Source organism: Lepidochelys kempii, chromosome 7, assembly GCF_965140285.1.
Source record: "Lepidochelys kempii isolate rLepKem1 chromosome 7, rLepKem1.hap1, whole genome shotgun sequence".
NCBI lineage: Eukaryota > Metazoa > Chordata > Testudines > Cheloniidae > Lepidochelys > Lepidochelys kempii.
The window spans coordinates 85,921,768-85,940,722 of NC_136386.1; the positions used below are offsets into that span (position 1 = coordinate 85,921,768).

The 18,955-nt window shown below is 43.2% G+C and overlaps 1 protein-coding gene across 8 annotated transcripts in view; it reads right to left on the bottom strand.

Annotated features, from left to right (window-relative positions):
• The window catches only part of P4HA1 (prolyl 4-hydroxylase subunit alpha 1), a 66,033-nt gene that overhangs the window by 25,983 nt on the left and 21,095 nt on the right, over positions 1-18,955 (bottom strand). For all 8 annotated transcript variants that reach the window (XR_012160009.2, XM_073353637.2, XM_073353641.2 and 5 more), the window contains 5 exons: positions 16,501-16,652; positions 14,380-14,517; positions 7,454-7,693; positions 4,224-4,420; positions 2,197-2,373 (listed from right to left, as the gene is read on the bottom strand). Coding sequence is in view for 7 of the 8 variants with exons in the window: in XM_073353637.2 (XP_073209738.1) it covers positions 2,197-2,373; positions 4,224-4,420; positions 7,454-7,693; positions 14,380-14,517; positions 16,501-16,652 (904 nt within the window). In the remaining variant the exon portion in view is untranslated. The remainder of the gene's footprint in view (positions 1-2,196; positions 2,374-4,223; positions 4,421-7,453; positions 7,694-14,379; positions 14,518-16,500; positions 16,653-18,955) is intronic.

Consider the following 18,955-nt stretch of genomic DNA (forward strand, 5'->3'; position numbering starts at 1 on the left):
ATAATTGGGAAAGTTTCAGTTGCAGTGCTCCAGCATTAGAAGCACGAGACGGTCATTGACAGACCTGCATTATGGTGGCTCCAGGCCAAGGAGGGTTTATTGAGTCCTGTGTGTGTGTCACATCTGGGCAAGTGTTTTACTACTAGTTTTTATTTTGCAATAAAGGCTCAAAGCATCTCAGACCTTATTGATCTAAGCAAAGAATCAGGGAACCCCTTAATCTGCACTGTTCTTTACCCATGGGACAAAATGGGGTGAGGAGCTGGATCACTGCACACAGCTTACTACTCAAAAGCAGACAGACAGTCTCGAAAGACTGAATTAAGCTTTTCTCGTGCCAGCTGATGACAAAGGAGCAGAAGACTGGGTAGGGATTACACACCCTTTCACTTCTAGGCTCTAAGACTTCTGTGACACTCCCAATAGCTGGAATACAAGAGATGAACTTTCAACCCCAAAACATAGTCTCATGCAGCATCAACCACTGAACTCTGCAATGTCTAGGCTTTAAGTTTGAATGTTCCACATTTTTCAACGCAAGATATTAGTACCCGAAATTGGCACAGCTTTGTAACAGGCTGAACATTTATCGGACTAAAAAACAATGGTCCCAGAAAGTTTAGTTTAAATCCACTATCATCTGTGTATCGTTTTCAGTGATCCGTATAACAGAAAGGTTTTCTTTTCACTCCATAAAGAACAGCTTTAGTTACACTCCAAAGAGGCAACACCAGTGTTTCCTACAGCAACAATGCAGCCCAATCATCAGTGGTATCATTTTCCATTGTAACACAACAAAATAGGAATTACCACACAAACTGGGCTCTGATTCCTGATGTGATCGACATGGGAAGCATAGGCAAGAAGAGATGTTTTAGGTGTAGGGAAGGAGCACAGCACTTGAAATCAGATCCACTGGTTTAGTCTGGGGTGTTACCTCAAGAACAAAGAATGTCAGGTGATAGTGAGCCTACTCTTCACTTGATGCTCTTCAGTACTCAAGTTGGTGGCTAACAAAGGCAGCACCATTCTTGACTTGATTATGGATAAGGCCTTTGATTTGCTTGAATAAAGAAGAAATGGTTGGATAATTTCTCTTAGGTAATTCTGATGTACCTATCCACACAGTGTTTATCCTTCATTCGCTCCGCTCTTTCCCAATAAGTATCTGTTTAGCATAAACAGAAGTAGTGCTGGAGAAATGATGCACTTATATTGTTTGCATCTGATTTCAGAAGTAGTTGGTGACCTGTACAAACATGGATTAATTAGAATAGCTTCACCTCAAGTGCAAGTCTTGAGATAGAGTTAAACTGAGACAAGTTGTGTTATATTTACTACATTGGTACACCACAAGTTTCTTAACAGATTTAATCTGTCCTGGTATTGCAGCTGCCAATCATATTGTCCTGGGTGACTTCCAGCAAAATAGCTTTTTTGTTTGACCTGGGCTCTCATGGCTGCCTTGACAATAAGCCAGTCTTAGGTTATTTCAGATTCAGAGACTGGTCCTTTGGAATCTGGTTCTTGAAATGGGATTGGAGAGTTGAGGTGATGAAGTGGGAGAACGAAGGTTATGTTAGGTCTAACCTATTACACCTCTTTTAGTTTGAAGTTAAATGAAGCTAGGGTGAGATTTGCTGAAAAGGACTTATGTAACTGCCCCAGAGCACCTCATGCCCCTGAGTCTGTTTCAGATGACTAAAGAAGAGTACTACTATTTTGTAGATGTCCATATGGTAAATTCGGATTATCTGGTGTCCATGATCACAGATATGGTGGCTCCTAAATGGCATCTCCATACAAATTAACTGTCATTTATACGCCATAGTGACTGTGACGAGTATTCAACATAAATTAAGAGTGGTGGTAGCGGTGGCAGCATACTGAGGCAGGCCAGTTGCAATAGGGGGAAGTTTCATGCTGGGACTATTGTGGAGTTCAAGGAGGTTCTCTTCTCCTCCATAATAGCATTCACAAAAATCTTATCCAGCAGAACAGTTTGGTGAATCTGCATAAGCCATGCAGAGAAAACATTACTCTGTGTGCGTGTGTGCATGCGTGTGTGTGCATAACACCATTCGCCCAAGCTAACTTTACAAACTCCTAATTCAAGAGGTGAATTGAGTTCATGCACATAGAACACTATAGATGGCATGGAAGTTTCCAAAACAAGAGGAATCTGAAGCTCTTTACCCTTGGCTTTGCTAGTTCTTTCACAGTTTCAATTTCTTCATCAGAAATAATTTCAAGGAAGCGAACAATCCGAGGTTTGTCCCATTCATCCTCCTGTTTGACAGGTCCCAGAACATACTTGGGATTCTGGTTTCCATTGTAATAGCGGCAGAAGAGTTTCTTCTGTCTCCGAGGTGTCTGAAATCAAGGCAGAACAAACACAAAAAGAATCAAGTGCTTGCTCACATTAACACCATTACAGGACACACGCATTTCTTTTTTAAATATAAAAAATTACACATTATGACAGAAATGCATCTAATGTGACACAACTAGCGTAGGTATATATATATCGTATATTCACACCATGGAACTTGTTGACCTGTCATATTCCATCTATAAACCTGACCACTTTCTCTGTTGGTGTTCTTACACATATTCATATGGCAAGCACATAACACTATGGCTATGTCTGTACCCTTCACCCAGGTCTGAGCATCCAAGTTAGCTTTGCCCAGGTGTGAATGTCCCCTCTGCCAAGCCCTACCCATAGCACTGTGTTATGACTTTCTCCATTCACCCATGTGTGTCTGGGGGGAATATCTCATTGTTCTTTGTGGTGAGATGATCTAGGATTCTTTTCCAGTCAATTGTAGGAGAACAATCTTTTAGGGGGAATTGTGGAAAGGGCATTAGAGGACTATCAGAACTTGAATGGTTTAGCCTGTATCCTCACTGCGAAGTGGGTGGGCTCCGGCCCAACTTAAAGTGGAGCCCAGGTTCTAACCCACACTCCTAGCTGGGATAAACAAACCTGGGCTTAAAACACCTACAAACCCAGTGTGGATAGTAGGGGGGCTAAGGCTAAAACCTGGGAAAGATCCGCGGTAGACTATGCTGTGTAGACATATCCTTAAGGGGGTGAGGGGTGGTCCTTCAGCAAACAAATTAAATATAACAAAACAAACAATTTATAATTAATAAGTTAAATAGTAAGTCAATGAAGAGAAATTTTGCATATGATTACAACAAATTCAGGAAGGAAGAAGTCTATCTTTTAGCTCCTAAACAGCATCAGCTGAGCAGTATTTAGACACTGGATTGAAAGAGTCCATCACTTTTTGGAAAACCTAGATGAATGAATTCATAGGCACTTAGACTATTCATTCACTGCTGTGATTGGCATCAGCCTTTCCTTCATTCTGAGAAGAACAAAACACAGTAATTCATTTTCCCTATGTCTACTTGTATTTTACCAATTGAGGAGACTGGAGTCTCCTTAGGGAGGTCAAGCACATTGTTTGAGAAACCATGCTCTCAGCAAGTTTAATATTAGACACATCTTAGAGCAAACATTAACTTTACAGTTCGTCTTAAGATGAACAATGTTCAATGCTGTGTGTAATACAATGTGTGTAATACAATCTTTGTTGTAATGCAATAACCTTATTTGATTCTCAGTGCACTAACTGGTATTAAAATACATTAGGGTTAGAGGGCAGCATCCTCAAACATGGGTTACTATTTCTTCATTCAGAGATGCTGCACTGTCCCTCTTCATTCCCTCCACTATAGGTCTATAGTCATTCTATTGCTACAATAAGAAAAGGAGTACTTGTGGCACCTTAGAGATTAACAAATTTATTTGAGCATAAGCTTTCGTGAGCTACAGCTGTGCCCTAGCTCACGAAAGCTTGTGCTCAAATAAATTTGTTAGTCTCTAAGGTGCCACAAGTACTCTCTCTCTTTTTGCGGATACACACTAACACGGCTGCTACTCTGAAACCTATTGCTAAAATGATTTCCTTATGTTCAAGCTCGATACAAAACTTCTTGCAAACGTTCATCAAAAATACTTTGAACGCAGGCCACCATAAAGACAGGAGTAAGAGGGAAAACAGTGTTCTAAAGGTGAGCCAGCTCATCCCTGCAAGCTGACTGACCTTTCTCTTTAGCACCAGAACTTGCCGACACGCCTAAATGAGTCCTGCATAACTGGTTTTGTAGATTAAACAAAAAACAAAAACAAACAGGCTATTCCACTTTACCATTCTGAGACCCTCCCCACGGCACAGCATTTCATACTTCTGTCTCTCTGGCAGGTAATCTTTGTTTGGTTCCTTTTTCTTTGTTTCCTTGTCAGTCTGGCTATCTGTTTTGGTAGTAGACTTATTTGCTTCTTTTTCTTTAGACATGATATATTCAAAGTATTTTAAGTTACCATTTGCTCTCTGATGTTCAGGATCTAATGGAGAAGAAAGGAGAGGCACCACAGATAAGTTTGCAACTGGTAGAAGTCAACCTGAAAGGGTATATAAAAGCATCTCCTTGAAAAGAAAAACACTCTTCATTCTGGAACAGAAGTTGTAAAAATTAATGCTTAGTGATCCAACATGCTTACACAGTTAAATCAGAACAAAAATATAGCTGAAAGCCTGACCCATTCAATAGGTGACAAGTGGGGATGTAATACATTTCTGTGTTCTCATTGCTCATTGTACAGGGAAGCAGAGAATGGGCAAGGAAAACCTTAGCTTAAACCCTCTAAATCCAAGAAACTGACACCTCCACTGGAAGCAGTACTACCCAGCAACAGTTAAGAGATAGAATAAACTTTAAACTATTCCATGGGGGAGACAGCCTGCAAGACTATAAAGGGAGACAGAGAAATGAGGATATTGTGTGTGAAATAGACTGCATTGTCCCATCAGGAAACTCAACAGGGAGAGAGTTGGGCCAGGAATACTGACAGCTGACAAAATTTGGTAGAAAAAAGTGCTAGTTTAACAAACTATGCCAGCTCATTCCTCCATTTACTGATGAAGGGGTTTTACTGCTGTGAAAGGATTAATTCAGAATTAAGATTAGAACATCCTCATTCAGGCACTCAGATACCATACAGTGATGAAAATGACAAATGCCTAGATATACTATGCCATTGTGTTTAAATATCACTAGGCAAGCCATTACTGGATTCTATATTTGTTGTCTTTCAATTATTCCAAATAAAAACTGCTCAGTCCGCAATTTAAAAGATAGTTTTCATGGGCCAGCTCTGCAGACTCAATATGGGTTTTTCCAGCCTCATGTACAATTAACAAGAGAGATCCTGCATTCTGAACTCAGTATAAACAACTGTGTTTATGTACACAGAAGAACAGAATTCATCTTTAGGAGAGGGAAGCTATACTGATTGTATAGCAAAGAAGAATGAAAAGACAGTAAAACAAATTTTAGACAATTTAGAAAATAAAGAAGCGTTGACTCTACATGGTGTTCAGATACTGTGGCGATGAGAGCTATGTGAGTGCCTAGAGAGAAAGGATATACACAAGAGCAAGTGCTGAGCAAGCTGCTATTTTTACATAGTACATTAGAACAGAACTGAACTTCTAAATGATTAAACATGCAGTCACTGACATATCTTGGTTATTAAACATATTAATTTGATGCAACATTGCTATGAAACTAACACCATAATCAAGTTTTAAACCAGATACAATTTTGTAGCTATGCAAAGCCAAAATGGATTATAAATCAATTTATAAAAATACACTGATTTTGAATGTCAAGTTTAAGCATACAGCATATTTGAGGCCAAATTTATAATCCCTGTAAAAAGAGTTTTAGTCAAAGTTACTTGCATATTTTTCTATATCATCATCATTTGTATTAAAAGTAGCACCCAAATGCTTCAACGACAATCAGGGCCCCCTAGGGTTGCCAACTTTCTCAACAAACAAAACCGAACACCCTTGCCCCACCCCTTCTCTGAGGTCCTGCCACTCCCTCCCTTGCTCTCCCTCACCTTCACTCACTCGCTCATTTTCACTGGGCTGGAGAGGGTCCCTTTTCGACCAGGTGTTCAGTTGAAAACTGGACAGCTGGCAACCCTCCACTGTGCAAGTCACTGTATAATCACACAGGAAGAGACTCCATGCCAAAAGAACTTATAACATGGCAGGAACTGCCCAATTCTACAAGAAGTATTTGTCTCTTCCTTTCTTTAAGGATGGAATTTTTAATTTTCCATTTACCCTTCTTGGAAACAAATGTATGCAAGGAGTAAAATTTAGGCCAAAACAGAAACAACCATTCCCTCAAATGCAAACTCCCATCCAAAAATGAATTCAGATGTACCTCAAGTAGTCAGCTTCATGTTACAGATCATTTCTTAAGGCAGGCATACTTTTGTGGCCCTCCTCCCTTGCCAAACTCCCAGTGCTGATCCCATAATATCCTTGCAGCAGCTATTCTTATTTGAAAAAGTAATATTAGGGAAGATTATTTGCATCATCTTTTAATACAATGGGTGTAACTGCTGGATTGGATACCTTCCTGTCTTATGAAAGGAGACTCAAAGAGCTTGGCTTGTTTAGCCTAACCAAAAGAAGGCTGAGGGGAGATAGGACTGCTCTCCATAAATATATCAGAGGGATAAATACCAAGGAGGGAGAGGAATTATTTAAGCTCAGTACCAATGTGGACACAAGAACAAATGGATATAAACTGGCCATCAGGAAGTTTAGACTTGAAATTAGACAAAGGTTTCTAACCATCAGAGGAGTGAAGTTCTGGAACAGCCTTCCAAGGGGAGCAGTGTGGGCAAAAGACATATCTGGCTTCAAGACTAAGCTTGATAAGTTTATGGAGGGGATGGTATGATGGGATGGCCTAATTTTGGCATTTAACTGATCTTTGACTATTAGCAGTAAATATGCCCAATGGCCTGTGATGGGATGTTAGATGGGGTAGGATCTGAGTTACTACAGAGAATTCTTTCCTGGGTGTCTGGCTGATGAGTCTTGCCCACATGCTCAGGGTTTGGCTGATCGCCATATTTGGGGTCAGGAAGGAATTTTTCTCCAGGTCAGATTGGCAGAGGCCCTGGGGGTTGTTCGCCTTCCTCTGCAGTGTGGGGCACGGGTCACTTGCTGGAGGATTCTCTGCACCTTGAAGTCTTTAAGCCACAATTTGAGGACTTCAATAGTTCAGACATAGGATAGGGGTTTGTTACAGGAGTGGGTGAGTGAGGTTCTGTGGCCTGCGTTGTGCAGGAGGTCAGACTAGACGATCATAATGGTCCCTTCTGAACTTAAAGTCTATGATTCCTCACCCATTTTATTTTGGCAGACGTTCACCTGTATGACAGAAGCAGCTACCCACAATTACTCTGAAACAAAAGTAATCTACAGACCATATTATGAAAACTGCTACATCACAGAATTTCCCGACCAGTTTTACAATATATTGTGGATCTAGTCTCTTAACAACATACCCAGTTCAAGAAGTCGCTTGGTGAGCATCATTGCTTTGTCCAGGTCCCCCTGCTGATACACAGCATAACTCAAATAATCTAGAATGGAGACTCTGTCAACAGTAGACACCTCTCCATCATCAAGCTGTTTCAGAGCTTGCTCCATCCACAGCTCAGTATGATAGTAGTCTGCCTCAGTGTATGCAATCTTGCCCAATTCAAAGCAATCTTCAGCTGTTAAAAAAGACTTGTGCTTTACACCTATAGAAAGCAACAGACAGACAAGGTATGTAGGATTTGGAATCATAATATTTTGAATAGCACACCTGTGTTCAGTTGTCACACATTTTCTCACTCCCCACTGAACAAATTAAGTTCTGTTTAGTGCTGGCTCCCAGAGTTTAGAATGTACTTACCTTTGTTAGTGGCTATATTGTTGAATCCTCAGAAGTTAAATCCCTAGGGCACAAAGTTTTTCATTGACTAGTCGCTGCGAATTCTACAAAGGTTTTTGTGACTGAAAAGCACATTATGCAGAAACAATATTGACCTAAATCAACTTAAATTTTCTTTTCTACCAGCAGTAGTTTTAAGAATTGTTCAAGCACTGGCCCTAGATCTTGGGTTAGGCACTTTCCATATACATTTTATTTCTCAAAAGCTTGTCTGGGACATCTTATTAGCAACTGGCAAGATGATTAGAATGAGGGAGGGAAAAAAGCATCAACTATGATAATCAGTAACTGCACAACTGGCAAAGGTTTTGAAGTAACTCACGTTTAGAAGCAGAGTCTAAAATGGCCTCTATTTGAAAGTTTAATTTGAAGTCTTCATAAGTAAATTATAGGTTTCTATTTTTGCCACTGTAATTCAGGGCCCATTGAAGAATCAAATTCTGTCTTGTAAAAAGGGAATGGCAAATATATGGAAATACAGGGTGGAGTGAAAAAACACCTCTACAGAAAAATGCAGTATCCTTCATTGTCCATGACATTGTATCAGCTTAACTGCTTTTCGTTTACACCTGAAGTTAAAGAAATCATGGACATAAATTATGGATTTCATTGTTTTCTATTCTGCAGAATCTGACCTCTGCCCTGCAACTTCTCAAGGTTGCATTCTAACAATGAAATTTTCTGGGAAACACCAGCCCTGAGAGACTAACCTGCCAAAAGGATGAGAATGGAAAAAGGAGTTCTCTAACAGTGCAATATCATTTTTCTATTCACTGTAATTAAACCAGAGATGAGCTTTTTCAGGGTTTCAGACTAAATAGGTTGCGCATTCAATTTCTTTTGTTTAAATCGGATCTCTTCTTCTTAAGATTTGTTTTTAATTAAACTCTTGAGTTTTAGACTGTCTTGAGATTTCATACCAACTGTCCCAGAGAAGTTAAACCACCTTCAACCTCTTAGAGTACATCTACACTGCAATAGAACATGTGTGGCTGGCCTGGGTCAGCTAACTCATGGAGCTCTAACATAGCAGTTCAGTCTCAGGCTGGAGCCTGGGCTCTGGGACCCTCCCTCCTCGTGGGTCTCAGCCTGGGCTCCAGCCTGACGCCAAATACCTAGTCTGCAATTTTATAGCTCCACAGCCCAGCCCCGGAAAGCTTGAGTCAGCTGACCTGGACCAGCCACAAATGGTTTTTTTTTGGTATGTCTACAGTGCAAAAAGAGGTAGCAGAGGAAGGTTGTTGGGAGCCTACCCTCTTGGGATTCTGTTTCAAAAGGGCACAGCCTCGAGCCTCCTCTCCCATAACGTTAGTTGCTTGCAGGTCTGATGTAGATGGCTCAGGAAACTGAACATCCACAGATGAACTAAATTTAAGGAGCCCTAATATAAACAAAGTGCTGAGCACAGGGTCCACACTCATCACATCACTAGCACTGATAACTAAACAGATTTATTTGTCAGGGAAATTCTACAGTAATTGTTCATTTTGCTACAGAAATAGCCAGGGCAACTGCTTAGTACAATATCAGTTTAAAAAACAGCAAGATCTGAAATGCAGAAGATCGAAAAGCAGAAGAATTAGGCAAAGTAGCAGCAATGCTCAACTGAATTGGAGAAAGTGGAGAGATTGTGGGGGAAAACTGGACACATTAAGTGACTGAAAAATCATACAGAAGACAAATGGTGACCAAAACCGATAAAATACTAGAGATTTAGAATTCCATTAGCCCTGGAGGCCAAGAAAACTAGAGAATTTTACTTCTAGAATGAAAATGTAACTTATCAGGAATTATGATGGGTTCTCTGATGCAATTTTATCACAATACTATTCAAAAGCAGAATTATACTAGCAGGCAGCACACAGTTTGGGCTGCACAGGCTTGCTTCCAAGAAAGATAGTAGAATATGGTCCATAAATTCACTTAATTTCTTATAGAAGACAACAAATGATAAAAATCCGCCTTGAGCTCCTTCACGTTGATATGGAGCAACCGCTCTGCTTCAGACCGCAACCCCTGCGTCATGAGGTCCCCCAGGTGAGCCCCCCATCTGTGGTCTGACGCATCCGTCACCAGCATCAGGTCCAGAAGTGGGGCGGCAAAGGGGATGCCTTTGCAAACCACAGGCTGGAACTGCCACCACAGCAGGGGGTCCAGCACATCCCTTGGGGCTGTCACTACCAAGTCCAGGGGGGTTCCTGCCTGGGCAGTACACCCGAGCAAGCCACGCCTCTAGAGTCCCGAGTCTCAGTCTGGCATGCCTGACCACATGCGTGCATGCTGCCATGTGGCCCAGCAGCTGCAGGCAGCACCTGGCCACTGTCGTTGGAAACTGGCGCAGGGAGGCCACTACTTGTTGAATAGCCTGAATTGGGATACTGGAAGGCTTGCCCTGGCCTCCACCGTGTCCAGGACCGCCCCTATGAATTCTACTCTCTGTGTGGGTACGAGCGTGGACTTGGGGATGTTGACCAGGAGCCCCAGTTCACGGAACAATCTCAGGGCCACCTCCACATGGCCCTGCACCTCCACCTCGGATCAGCCCGCCAGGAGCCAGTCGTTGAGGTGCAGGTACACCCGGATTCTCTGCCTCCGTAAGAAGGCCGCCATCACTGCCATGCACTTCATGAACACCCTTGGAGCCGCGGCTAGACCGAACGGGAGAACCACAAACTGGTAATGTTCTTGGTCCCCGGTGAAGCGTAGGAACCACCGATGTGGTGGGAAGATGGCGATATGCAAGTATGCGTCCTTCATGTTGAAGGCAGCGTACCAGTCCCCCGGATCCAGGGAAGGGATGATGATGCCCAGAGAAACCATGCAGAACCGGGCCTTGACCAGGAATTTGTTGAGCCCGCGCTGGTCTAGGATGGGCGAAGGCCCCCTTTGGCCTTGGGGATGAGCAGTACAGAGAGTAGAACCCTTTTCCCCTTAGGCTGTGAGGCACCGCCTCTACTGCCCCCACCTCTAGCAGCGAGCGGACTTCCTCCTCTAGGTGTCCTCGAGCACACCTTCAAAAGCCTGACTTAGTGCCCGGCTGGGGTTTGTGCTGGCCTTGGTTCTGGCCTGGTGCATTACTGTTATTGCGCCGTCGCCTGTTATCCCTGCCTCGCCTATGGTAAGGCTCATGCCTACGGCGAGGCTGGTACTGGCATTGAGGGGAAGGCTGCGGCTTAAAGGGCTTCTTCTGGGTTGCCAGGGTGTGCATACCCAGCGACTTGAGCGTAGGTCATGAGTCCTTGAGGCTATGCAGCCTTGAATCCGTCTGGTCCGAGAAGAGCCCCCAGACCCTTCAAAGGGGAGGTTCTGGAGTGTATTCTGGATCTCGGGCGGCAGGCCTGACTCCTGGAGCCACACTGAGCGCCTCATGACCACCCCTGATGCAATAGTTCTAGCCACCGCGTCTGCCGAATCCAGGGAGGCCTGGAGAGAGGTCTTGGCTACTGCCTTGCCCTCGCCCACCAGGGCTGTGAACTCCTGTTGGGAACCTTGCGGGAGGTAGTCCTTAAACTTCCCCACCACTGCCCAGGAGCTGAAATTGTGCCTGTTGAGGATGGCCTGCTGGTTAGCAATCCTCAACTGAAGGCCCCCAAATGAGTACACCTTTCTACCAAAAACGTCCAGGCGTTTCGCCTCCTTGGCCTTAGGGGCCGGGGCCTGCTGACCATGGTGCTCCCTTTCATTCACCACCGAAACACCACTAGGGAGCATGGACTTGGGTGGCAGAACAGGAACTCACAGCCCTTAGATGGGGCAAAGTATTTATGCTCTACTCCTTTAGCCGTTGGAGTGCTGGAGGACGGGGTCTGCCATATAGTCTTATAGTTAGACTGAATGGTCTTAATGAGCAGGAGCGCTATTCTGGATGGACCTTTGGGGCTCAAAATGTCCACCATGGGGTCTTCCTGCTCAACCGTCTCCTCGGCCTGCAACCCCAAAATTTGGGAAACTCTGTGCAGCAGTTCCTGGTGGGCTCTATGGTCTATCGGCAGAGGGCCAGACACCTCTGTACCCTCCACCACCTCATCGGGGGAAGATTAGGAGGTTAGCTGCTGCTCAAACCCCTCTGGTTGGTCCTCCTGCTCCCCATCTCCTGTGGTAAGGGCCTCTGGCTCAGGCCAGGGTGGGGGTCCATGGAATGGCACTGGACTTGGTGCCGGACTCTCCGGTCTATGCTTGGGGGGGAATGCTGGAGGCCAGGATACTGTTGCCTCTGGCACCTCTGGCATCGGTGCAGGGACCGGGACCTCTGCACCAAGTAACGTGCCCTGGACGGGGCCCCTTGGTGCTCCTGATAGGCCCAAGGGGTCCAGAAGGGCCAATGGCCTGGTGGCCCCCATTCACGTTGCCAGCTCCCCTGAGGGTCCCTGCTTTCTGGGCCCCGGTGCGGGTAGCTATAGCAGCCGAAGCCGGCGCCGGACTGTGGCGACGCCGATCGCGAAGGCCATGGCAGTGCCAACAATCTGCGCCAGCGGGAGAACGAGCAGCTCCTGGCTGAGCGGGACCAGGAACAGTACCGGTATCCCTGGTACCGGGACCAGGATCTGGACTGGGACCAGTGCTGGCATTCCCTGGACTGGGACTGTCTGCGGGAGACCTCTGGCAAGGGCCATCTCAGCTCCTCCCGGCGCTGGTCTCTGGGCAGTGCCGGAGAGCTGCGTGCCCTTTCTGGTGCTTCTTCGCTTTGACCCGGTGCCGGTGCCGCAACCTCCTTCTGCGCCCCTGGCAAGTGCGAGTCTGCAGAGTCGGAGCTCGACCCAGACCAACTCCGGGAGGGGTGCCGGGAGCGTGTCCTCGAGTGGCACACCATTGCCAGCTTACCCCTCGTCGGCACCCGAGGCATGGGCGTCAGAGGGTTCTTCCCATACAGTCTCTTTCTTTCCTTGTCCTTGGCTTAAATGCCTTGCAAATCCTACACCTTTCAGTTTGATGTCCATCCCCCAGGCAACTTAGACATGAGTCGTGGGGGGTCACTAACCGGCATAGGTTTACAGCACGTGGTGCAAGCCTTGAAGCCCTGGAGCAGGTGCTGGAGGCCTCCAAGCACCTAATGACTTAAGTGTCCACAATCTGTATGTAAACAAACTGATAACAGCTACTCTAAAGGCTAAGGGACTACTGGGGGGAAAGGGGAGGGGAAGAGGTGTTCCAACGCCACCACAAATGGTAAGAAGGAACTCGAGGGGTCAAACCGGTAGGGGTATATATGCACAGCGGCGCCACTCAGGGGGCCCGCCGGGAGCCGCTAAGGGAAAAAGTTTCCAACATTCGTGCATGCAGCGTGTGCACACCTAATGTGGAATGGACGTAAATAAACATATATAATATAAATATAATATAAATATAATATAAATATAATAAATAAATATAATAAATAAATATAAATATAATATAAATATAATATAAATATAATATAAATATAATATAAATATAATAGCATTCTTTTTTACTAACATGCTTTCCACTGCACACATTCAGATACAGACTTTTAAAATACAGCTTGCCGATTACAATATTTACTCTTAATCAATATCTCATTCCTGTTTAATATTTTTCTTTAACATAACAGCATGAAATACTCTAACAATAAATGTACAGAATAGGTATATTTTAACCAAAATTGGCACATTTTAACCATCAGTGATTAGTGCAGTGATTTGTTTACCTACTGAACTCAGTTTTATACACAAGCCATAGGTTAAAGGCTTGCATTAACATAATAGGAATATTTATCTAGCCAAGTGTGCTAATTCTGTGGTATTTTAGAGAGGAGCTATGCAGTGGACTTATAAATGGAAACTCAATTGCAACTTTAAATATTGAGCAACTAATCTTGCTCTAGGAGAGACAGAGTGCAGCTTTGCTTGATCAGAGGCAATAGCTCCGTAAGAAGCCAAAAATATGACAAATAAAACTACCAGATGTTTATTCCTCCTACATACTAACATTGACTTACACAGAGAGGGCTAGATACAGTTGGAGTTTAATGCCAATTTTTGCCATTCTAAACCCAAGCACAAGGTCCTGGCAGCAGAAAGCCCATCAGAGGAAGAGAAAGTGATGAAGAAAAACAGCTGCAACATACTCACCACCAAAGAACTGAAGAAAAGACCAACACACCCAAAAAGTGAGCCTGGGAAGGAGTGTGGGTGGGGCACATAGCGTTTCAGTACGGAAAAATCCCCATCGGAAAATCCCAAGGAAGTGCTATGATACCAGTGCTCATCCTGCCTTGAGTAGAGTGTTCTCTACAGTACAGGCTGACACCGGGAGATGCGACTTACAACTCCCTGCAGCAGTTCAGTTTACATAAGCTTGTGTGCTGTGGGCCAGGTTATCAGAGACTGGCTGAAGACTAGGAAAGTCTGGGTTTTTTCCTATTGTTAACAGCATGCTAGGCGCTTTATAGACAGGCATGAAGAAAAGGGTTTATAATCTAGATATTCTGTAACTGCACCGCTATTTTTCCAAACTAGCTCAGGTGCTTCTTACCCGGAAGATTCCCCCTGGAGAGGGTGTCTGTATCCAAATTGTAGGTATCCTGCAGCCGTAGGAGAGCTTTGGCTGCACCAGCCTGATCTTCATCATTAGGAAAATACTGGCGTTGGATAGTCATATTAGAGATAAAGCCTTCGGAAAAAAAAAAGAAAGGTCAGAGAGATCAAGAAAAGGACTGGGCTTTCTTGTCCTGGGAGTTTTACATTAACAACATTTAATTACAAATAAATATCCCTATACAAGTTGTTGGATGAAAACTAGCATGTCACTGCAGGCTATTATTAAATCAGAGGCAGATCTTCTTGGAAAAGCTACCACCTTTGGGTGGAACTCTAGATAAACAGTGTGTAAACCTATTTGTACGGAGCAGTAATATGCTAACAGTGCACCTCTCTTGATTATTCAATAGTCATTTCATGAGTGTCCTAACAGGCCAATGAACCAAACATCACACACAAGACCAACCATGCTGAAATGTTTTTAAAAATAAGTAAATCAATAACCAATACACAGCAAATTCAAAGACAAGGATAATTAATTTTAACATAGTTTCTTTATCTGTTGTCTTAAGGCTCTTCTTCCAAAAGAATCCCTATGCAATATCATGGTAATGGTTTGAGATAAAGTAGCATAGAGGGAAAAAAAATTGTATCACTGTTACTACCCATGCAGGACCAACCTTGAGGCAGGATCTGAGATATTTTTTCAGCAAATGTATAGGGAACAGACAATCACTAATTTCACATGCAAGTATGTTGAAAGATGCCTTATTTTAGTAGAAGTTTATATGGAAAATGTGGGAGAGTTTCTCTGTATTAAATAAGTTTAAGTCTAATTTTCACAATACTTTACATGAATGAAAACCCGGATTCAAACTAGAGGATACGTCTGAATATCAGTCCTTCAAATTAATTTTTTTCTTCTATGTTCTGTTTTAGGATGTTGGAGGGAGAGAAGAATTGTTTTAGGATGGTGAAAGGGGTACAAATTAATGTAAATTAAGTGTTGTGAACTTAACACAACGGAGGCCCCCCATTCACATACTAAGTCAACAGGGAGACAAGACACTGGAGACTGAACCACAGGGGGTTGCTCTCTCTCTTTTTCCCCCAACTCAGACTGGCAGAGACGCTGCGGGGGGTTTCACCTTCCACTGCAGCACGGGGCACTGGTTGCCTGCTGGCTTGAACTGAAGTAAATGCTGAATTTTTCTGTAACTTTGAACTCTTTAAATCAAGATTTGAGGACTTCACTAAATCAGCAAGGGGCTATGGACCTTGTGCAGGAATGGGTGGGTTAGGTTCTGTGGCCTGCAATGTGCAGGAGGTGAGACTAGATGAGCATGATGGTCCCCTTCTAGCCCTTAAAGTCTATGAGTAAACAGGTAAGTATACGGTTCGCTTTGGGGGGGCATACGTGGTATTACTGGGAGTGCTCAGCAGATAAGGTGTTAAATACTACAATGGAATGCTTCAAAAGGTCTTGGGGACTGGGGTGCACCTATTGTTAACTTGCAAGGCAAAGTAAGGGCTGGCAAAGCCCTGAGGAGATCGTTAGCCACTCAGACTGCTGTTTCAGGGAGCTGACACCCAGTTAAAACACAAGCAAGTTTCCCTTTTGCTGGAGGCAGAGGGGTAACAAGGTGACTCAGTCCTGGACACCCCAAGAACCATCACAAATAGTCCACTTTGAGGAGTTCGAGCTCTCTGAATTTACTCCCTTTGTCACTGAAGTTTTATTGGTGAGCTTTTGATCTCTTTCTGAATAGCTCAGAGCTGGTTCAACTTTTTACCAGCACAATCAGCAATTTGAAAAGGTGATAAATGCATTACATGTACCTACATACAGAAAAAACAGGGTCTTCTTCTACAGAGAGACTCACAAAGTCATGGAAAACATGACAGAAATCCAATTTCAATGACAATGCATGCAAGATACAAGTCAAATAATTCTCTCAGCAAAAGTGTTTGACCATTGTTATTTCTACTGCAGGTGCAGTACAAAAAAAAGTATGTTCCTCAAAATACAAAGTTGTGCTTTGCTTGGCATTAGGGTGATAATGTTAATCAGAGCAATAGTTGTGCGTCGATAACTCCAAAATCTCCTCAAACTTACCATCTGACATGTCCTTCAGGACCAGATTCTCCAGTTCACCCCACTCGGTGTTAAGTCGTTTCATTAACTTGAATGCATTTACAGGATGCCCCAAGAATCCTTCTGGGTCTTTTGTAGCAGTGTCTGTCAGTTGATCTAACTTCTCTGCCCATCTATGAAACATATATATTAGGAATAAGCTTAATATGGTATCACCTAAATATTTTCCTATGTATTGTAAAACTAATGCTAAGCTACATGACTCTCTTGGCTGATAAAGCTTCCAGTACAAGTTGTTTATTTTTACTTTCTCTGTATGCAAAGTTTATCTGCAAGGAATCAAAAATGTCATCTTTCTCAGCCCTCCCTCTGCTGGTGTAAACCTTGAAGTAGCATCATTCTCATGATCCTTCAGCATTAAAGCACAATGCACCAACATAGGACTCCTCTACAATATGCAGGAAGAAAGGTAAATACATACTGCCATAGGTAGTATCTCAGCAATTCCTGTATAAAATTGTACTCAGGAATGAATAGTCCAATATAAAATCTTACCCAGGGTCTTGGTAATTTATTAATATGTAATGTTTAGATATATTTTTGTACTTTCCAAAAACAGTAGTTGAAAACACGTTTTACTCTTAACAGGGAAAAAATATCAGTGGCTAAATATTAAATTTTGAAAGTTAGTCACCAAGCATGCTCAACCCGGGGCCATATATTCTGGTCTTTGCCAGGAAACTGTGCTCTAGAATCTAAGTTTGTGTTTTTTTTTTTTTTTTTAAATAAAAGCTGGCTCTCATGGTTCTAAACAAAACCTCCTATACAAGAACTGATTGCAAGCTGATGTAGCACTATATTCCTGTATCTGCAGGAAGCCTAAAATATGTATCTGTGAGAAGTTGTCCCCTATCCAGTTGCAAAAATCTCCAAGCTTCCCTTCAACAATTTCTACAGTGCAATGCTAAATAAAAATCAGCAGCATCTTGAAAACAAAGTATAGGGGCAGAGTAAAATCAATGTAATATGAAAAACAAGGGCTGCTATTACAAAATTTAACTTTTGATTCAGTAATTTCTATATTTTTATACACACACAAATAAAAAATACTATTTCAATATTCATATAAAGCTGCCAAAGAATTCCTAGTCTGCCACAGCAGAAAGCAGGGATCTTGCATAAACCTAGATCGAGACAGTAAATAGGCTTTATATTTAGACACACAAAAAGTAAGTTCATCTAGTTGACTCACTGCTCCTTCTGGGCTCTTGGGTAGTAAAAAAAATTCATTTGTATTCGATCCTCCAAACCTCTGTTGAAGCCCTTTCCTGCCCACAGAAGCCCCATGTTGCGGTGACCCTCCCCAACAGCAGAGCATGGGTATGTCTACACTTAAACCTGTAGTGCTTCAGTGTAGACACTACCTACACTGATGTGAGGGGCTCTTCTGTGGGCATAAGTGTTGGATCATATTAAAGAAGTTCTGCATTAAAATCACAAATGAGTTTGATTCCATAGTTTAAATTCCAGGGTATTACTAATTAAGAGGTCTCTTGGGTTTTGGTACTGTTTCTCTCCCTCTCTGCGTGAAACCTGCAAGCTGCTAATTGCGTTAGTACATCCTAAGACAGAGTCTGTCCTCAAAGCAATACATTGTAACAACAGGAACAGCACACAGAGACTCCCCACCCTTTTGTTGTATTTATCTCGCTTTGTTAACAATTGTGATTAAAATAGAGATAGAGGATGTATGTGGATGGATGCTTGGTGTGGATAATAACCGAATGATCAGGGAGGTGCCAGTCCAAGAATGCAGTGTCCATCGGCCAAAGAACGCGTCAAGTGGAAACAACCAGAGGACCCCTAGGGAGGGCAGACCGGAATCCACCCAAAAGCTTCAAAGATGGGAGAACCGAAGGCTCCGTGTTGTTCATCAGGAATGTGCCATCTGCTGATTGATTCAGCAACAGCATGATGAAGTAATTCCCATAGACTGGCATAGGAATAAATTCCTATAAAAATAGACTCTAGAAAGTGAGAACTTTGGGGTCTGATTCTGCAAACCAACTTCCAGGAGCGTCAGATATGCATCTGACAAGGCCCTGTTCCCTCCTCATGTCCAGGCGCCCTGGCCAGTGGCTTGGCACGAGCAACTCTAAGGCTGGTAACAACCTTGCAGAACATACGTGAGTGAGAACAAATGTGTGAATAAATATGAAATTGAATGGAATGTTCTAGCTATAACTAACTGCTTACTATGATTCTTTCTGTATTCACAGTAAATGTGGCATTTTGCCTTTTCCCCTTTAATAAGATCCTGCTGGTTTTTATTTTATTGGTATAACGTAAGTAATCCACCTCCCCGAGAAGTGGAAGGTAGGTCTACAGAAGAATTCTTCTGTCAAGCTATTGCTGTCTACAATGTGGGTTAGGTCAGCATAGATACTTCACTCCAGGGTATGGACTTGTCACACCT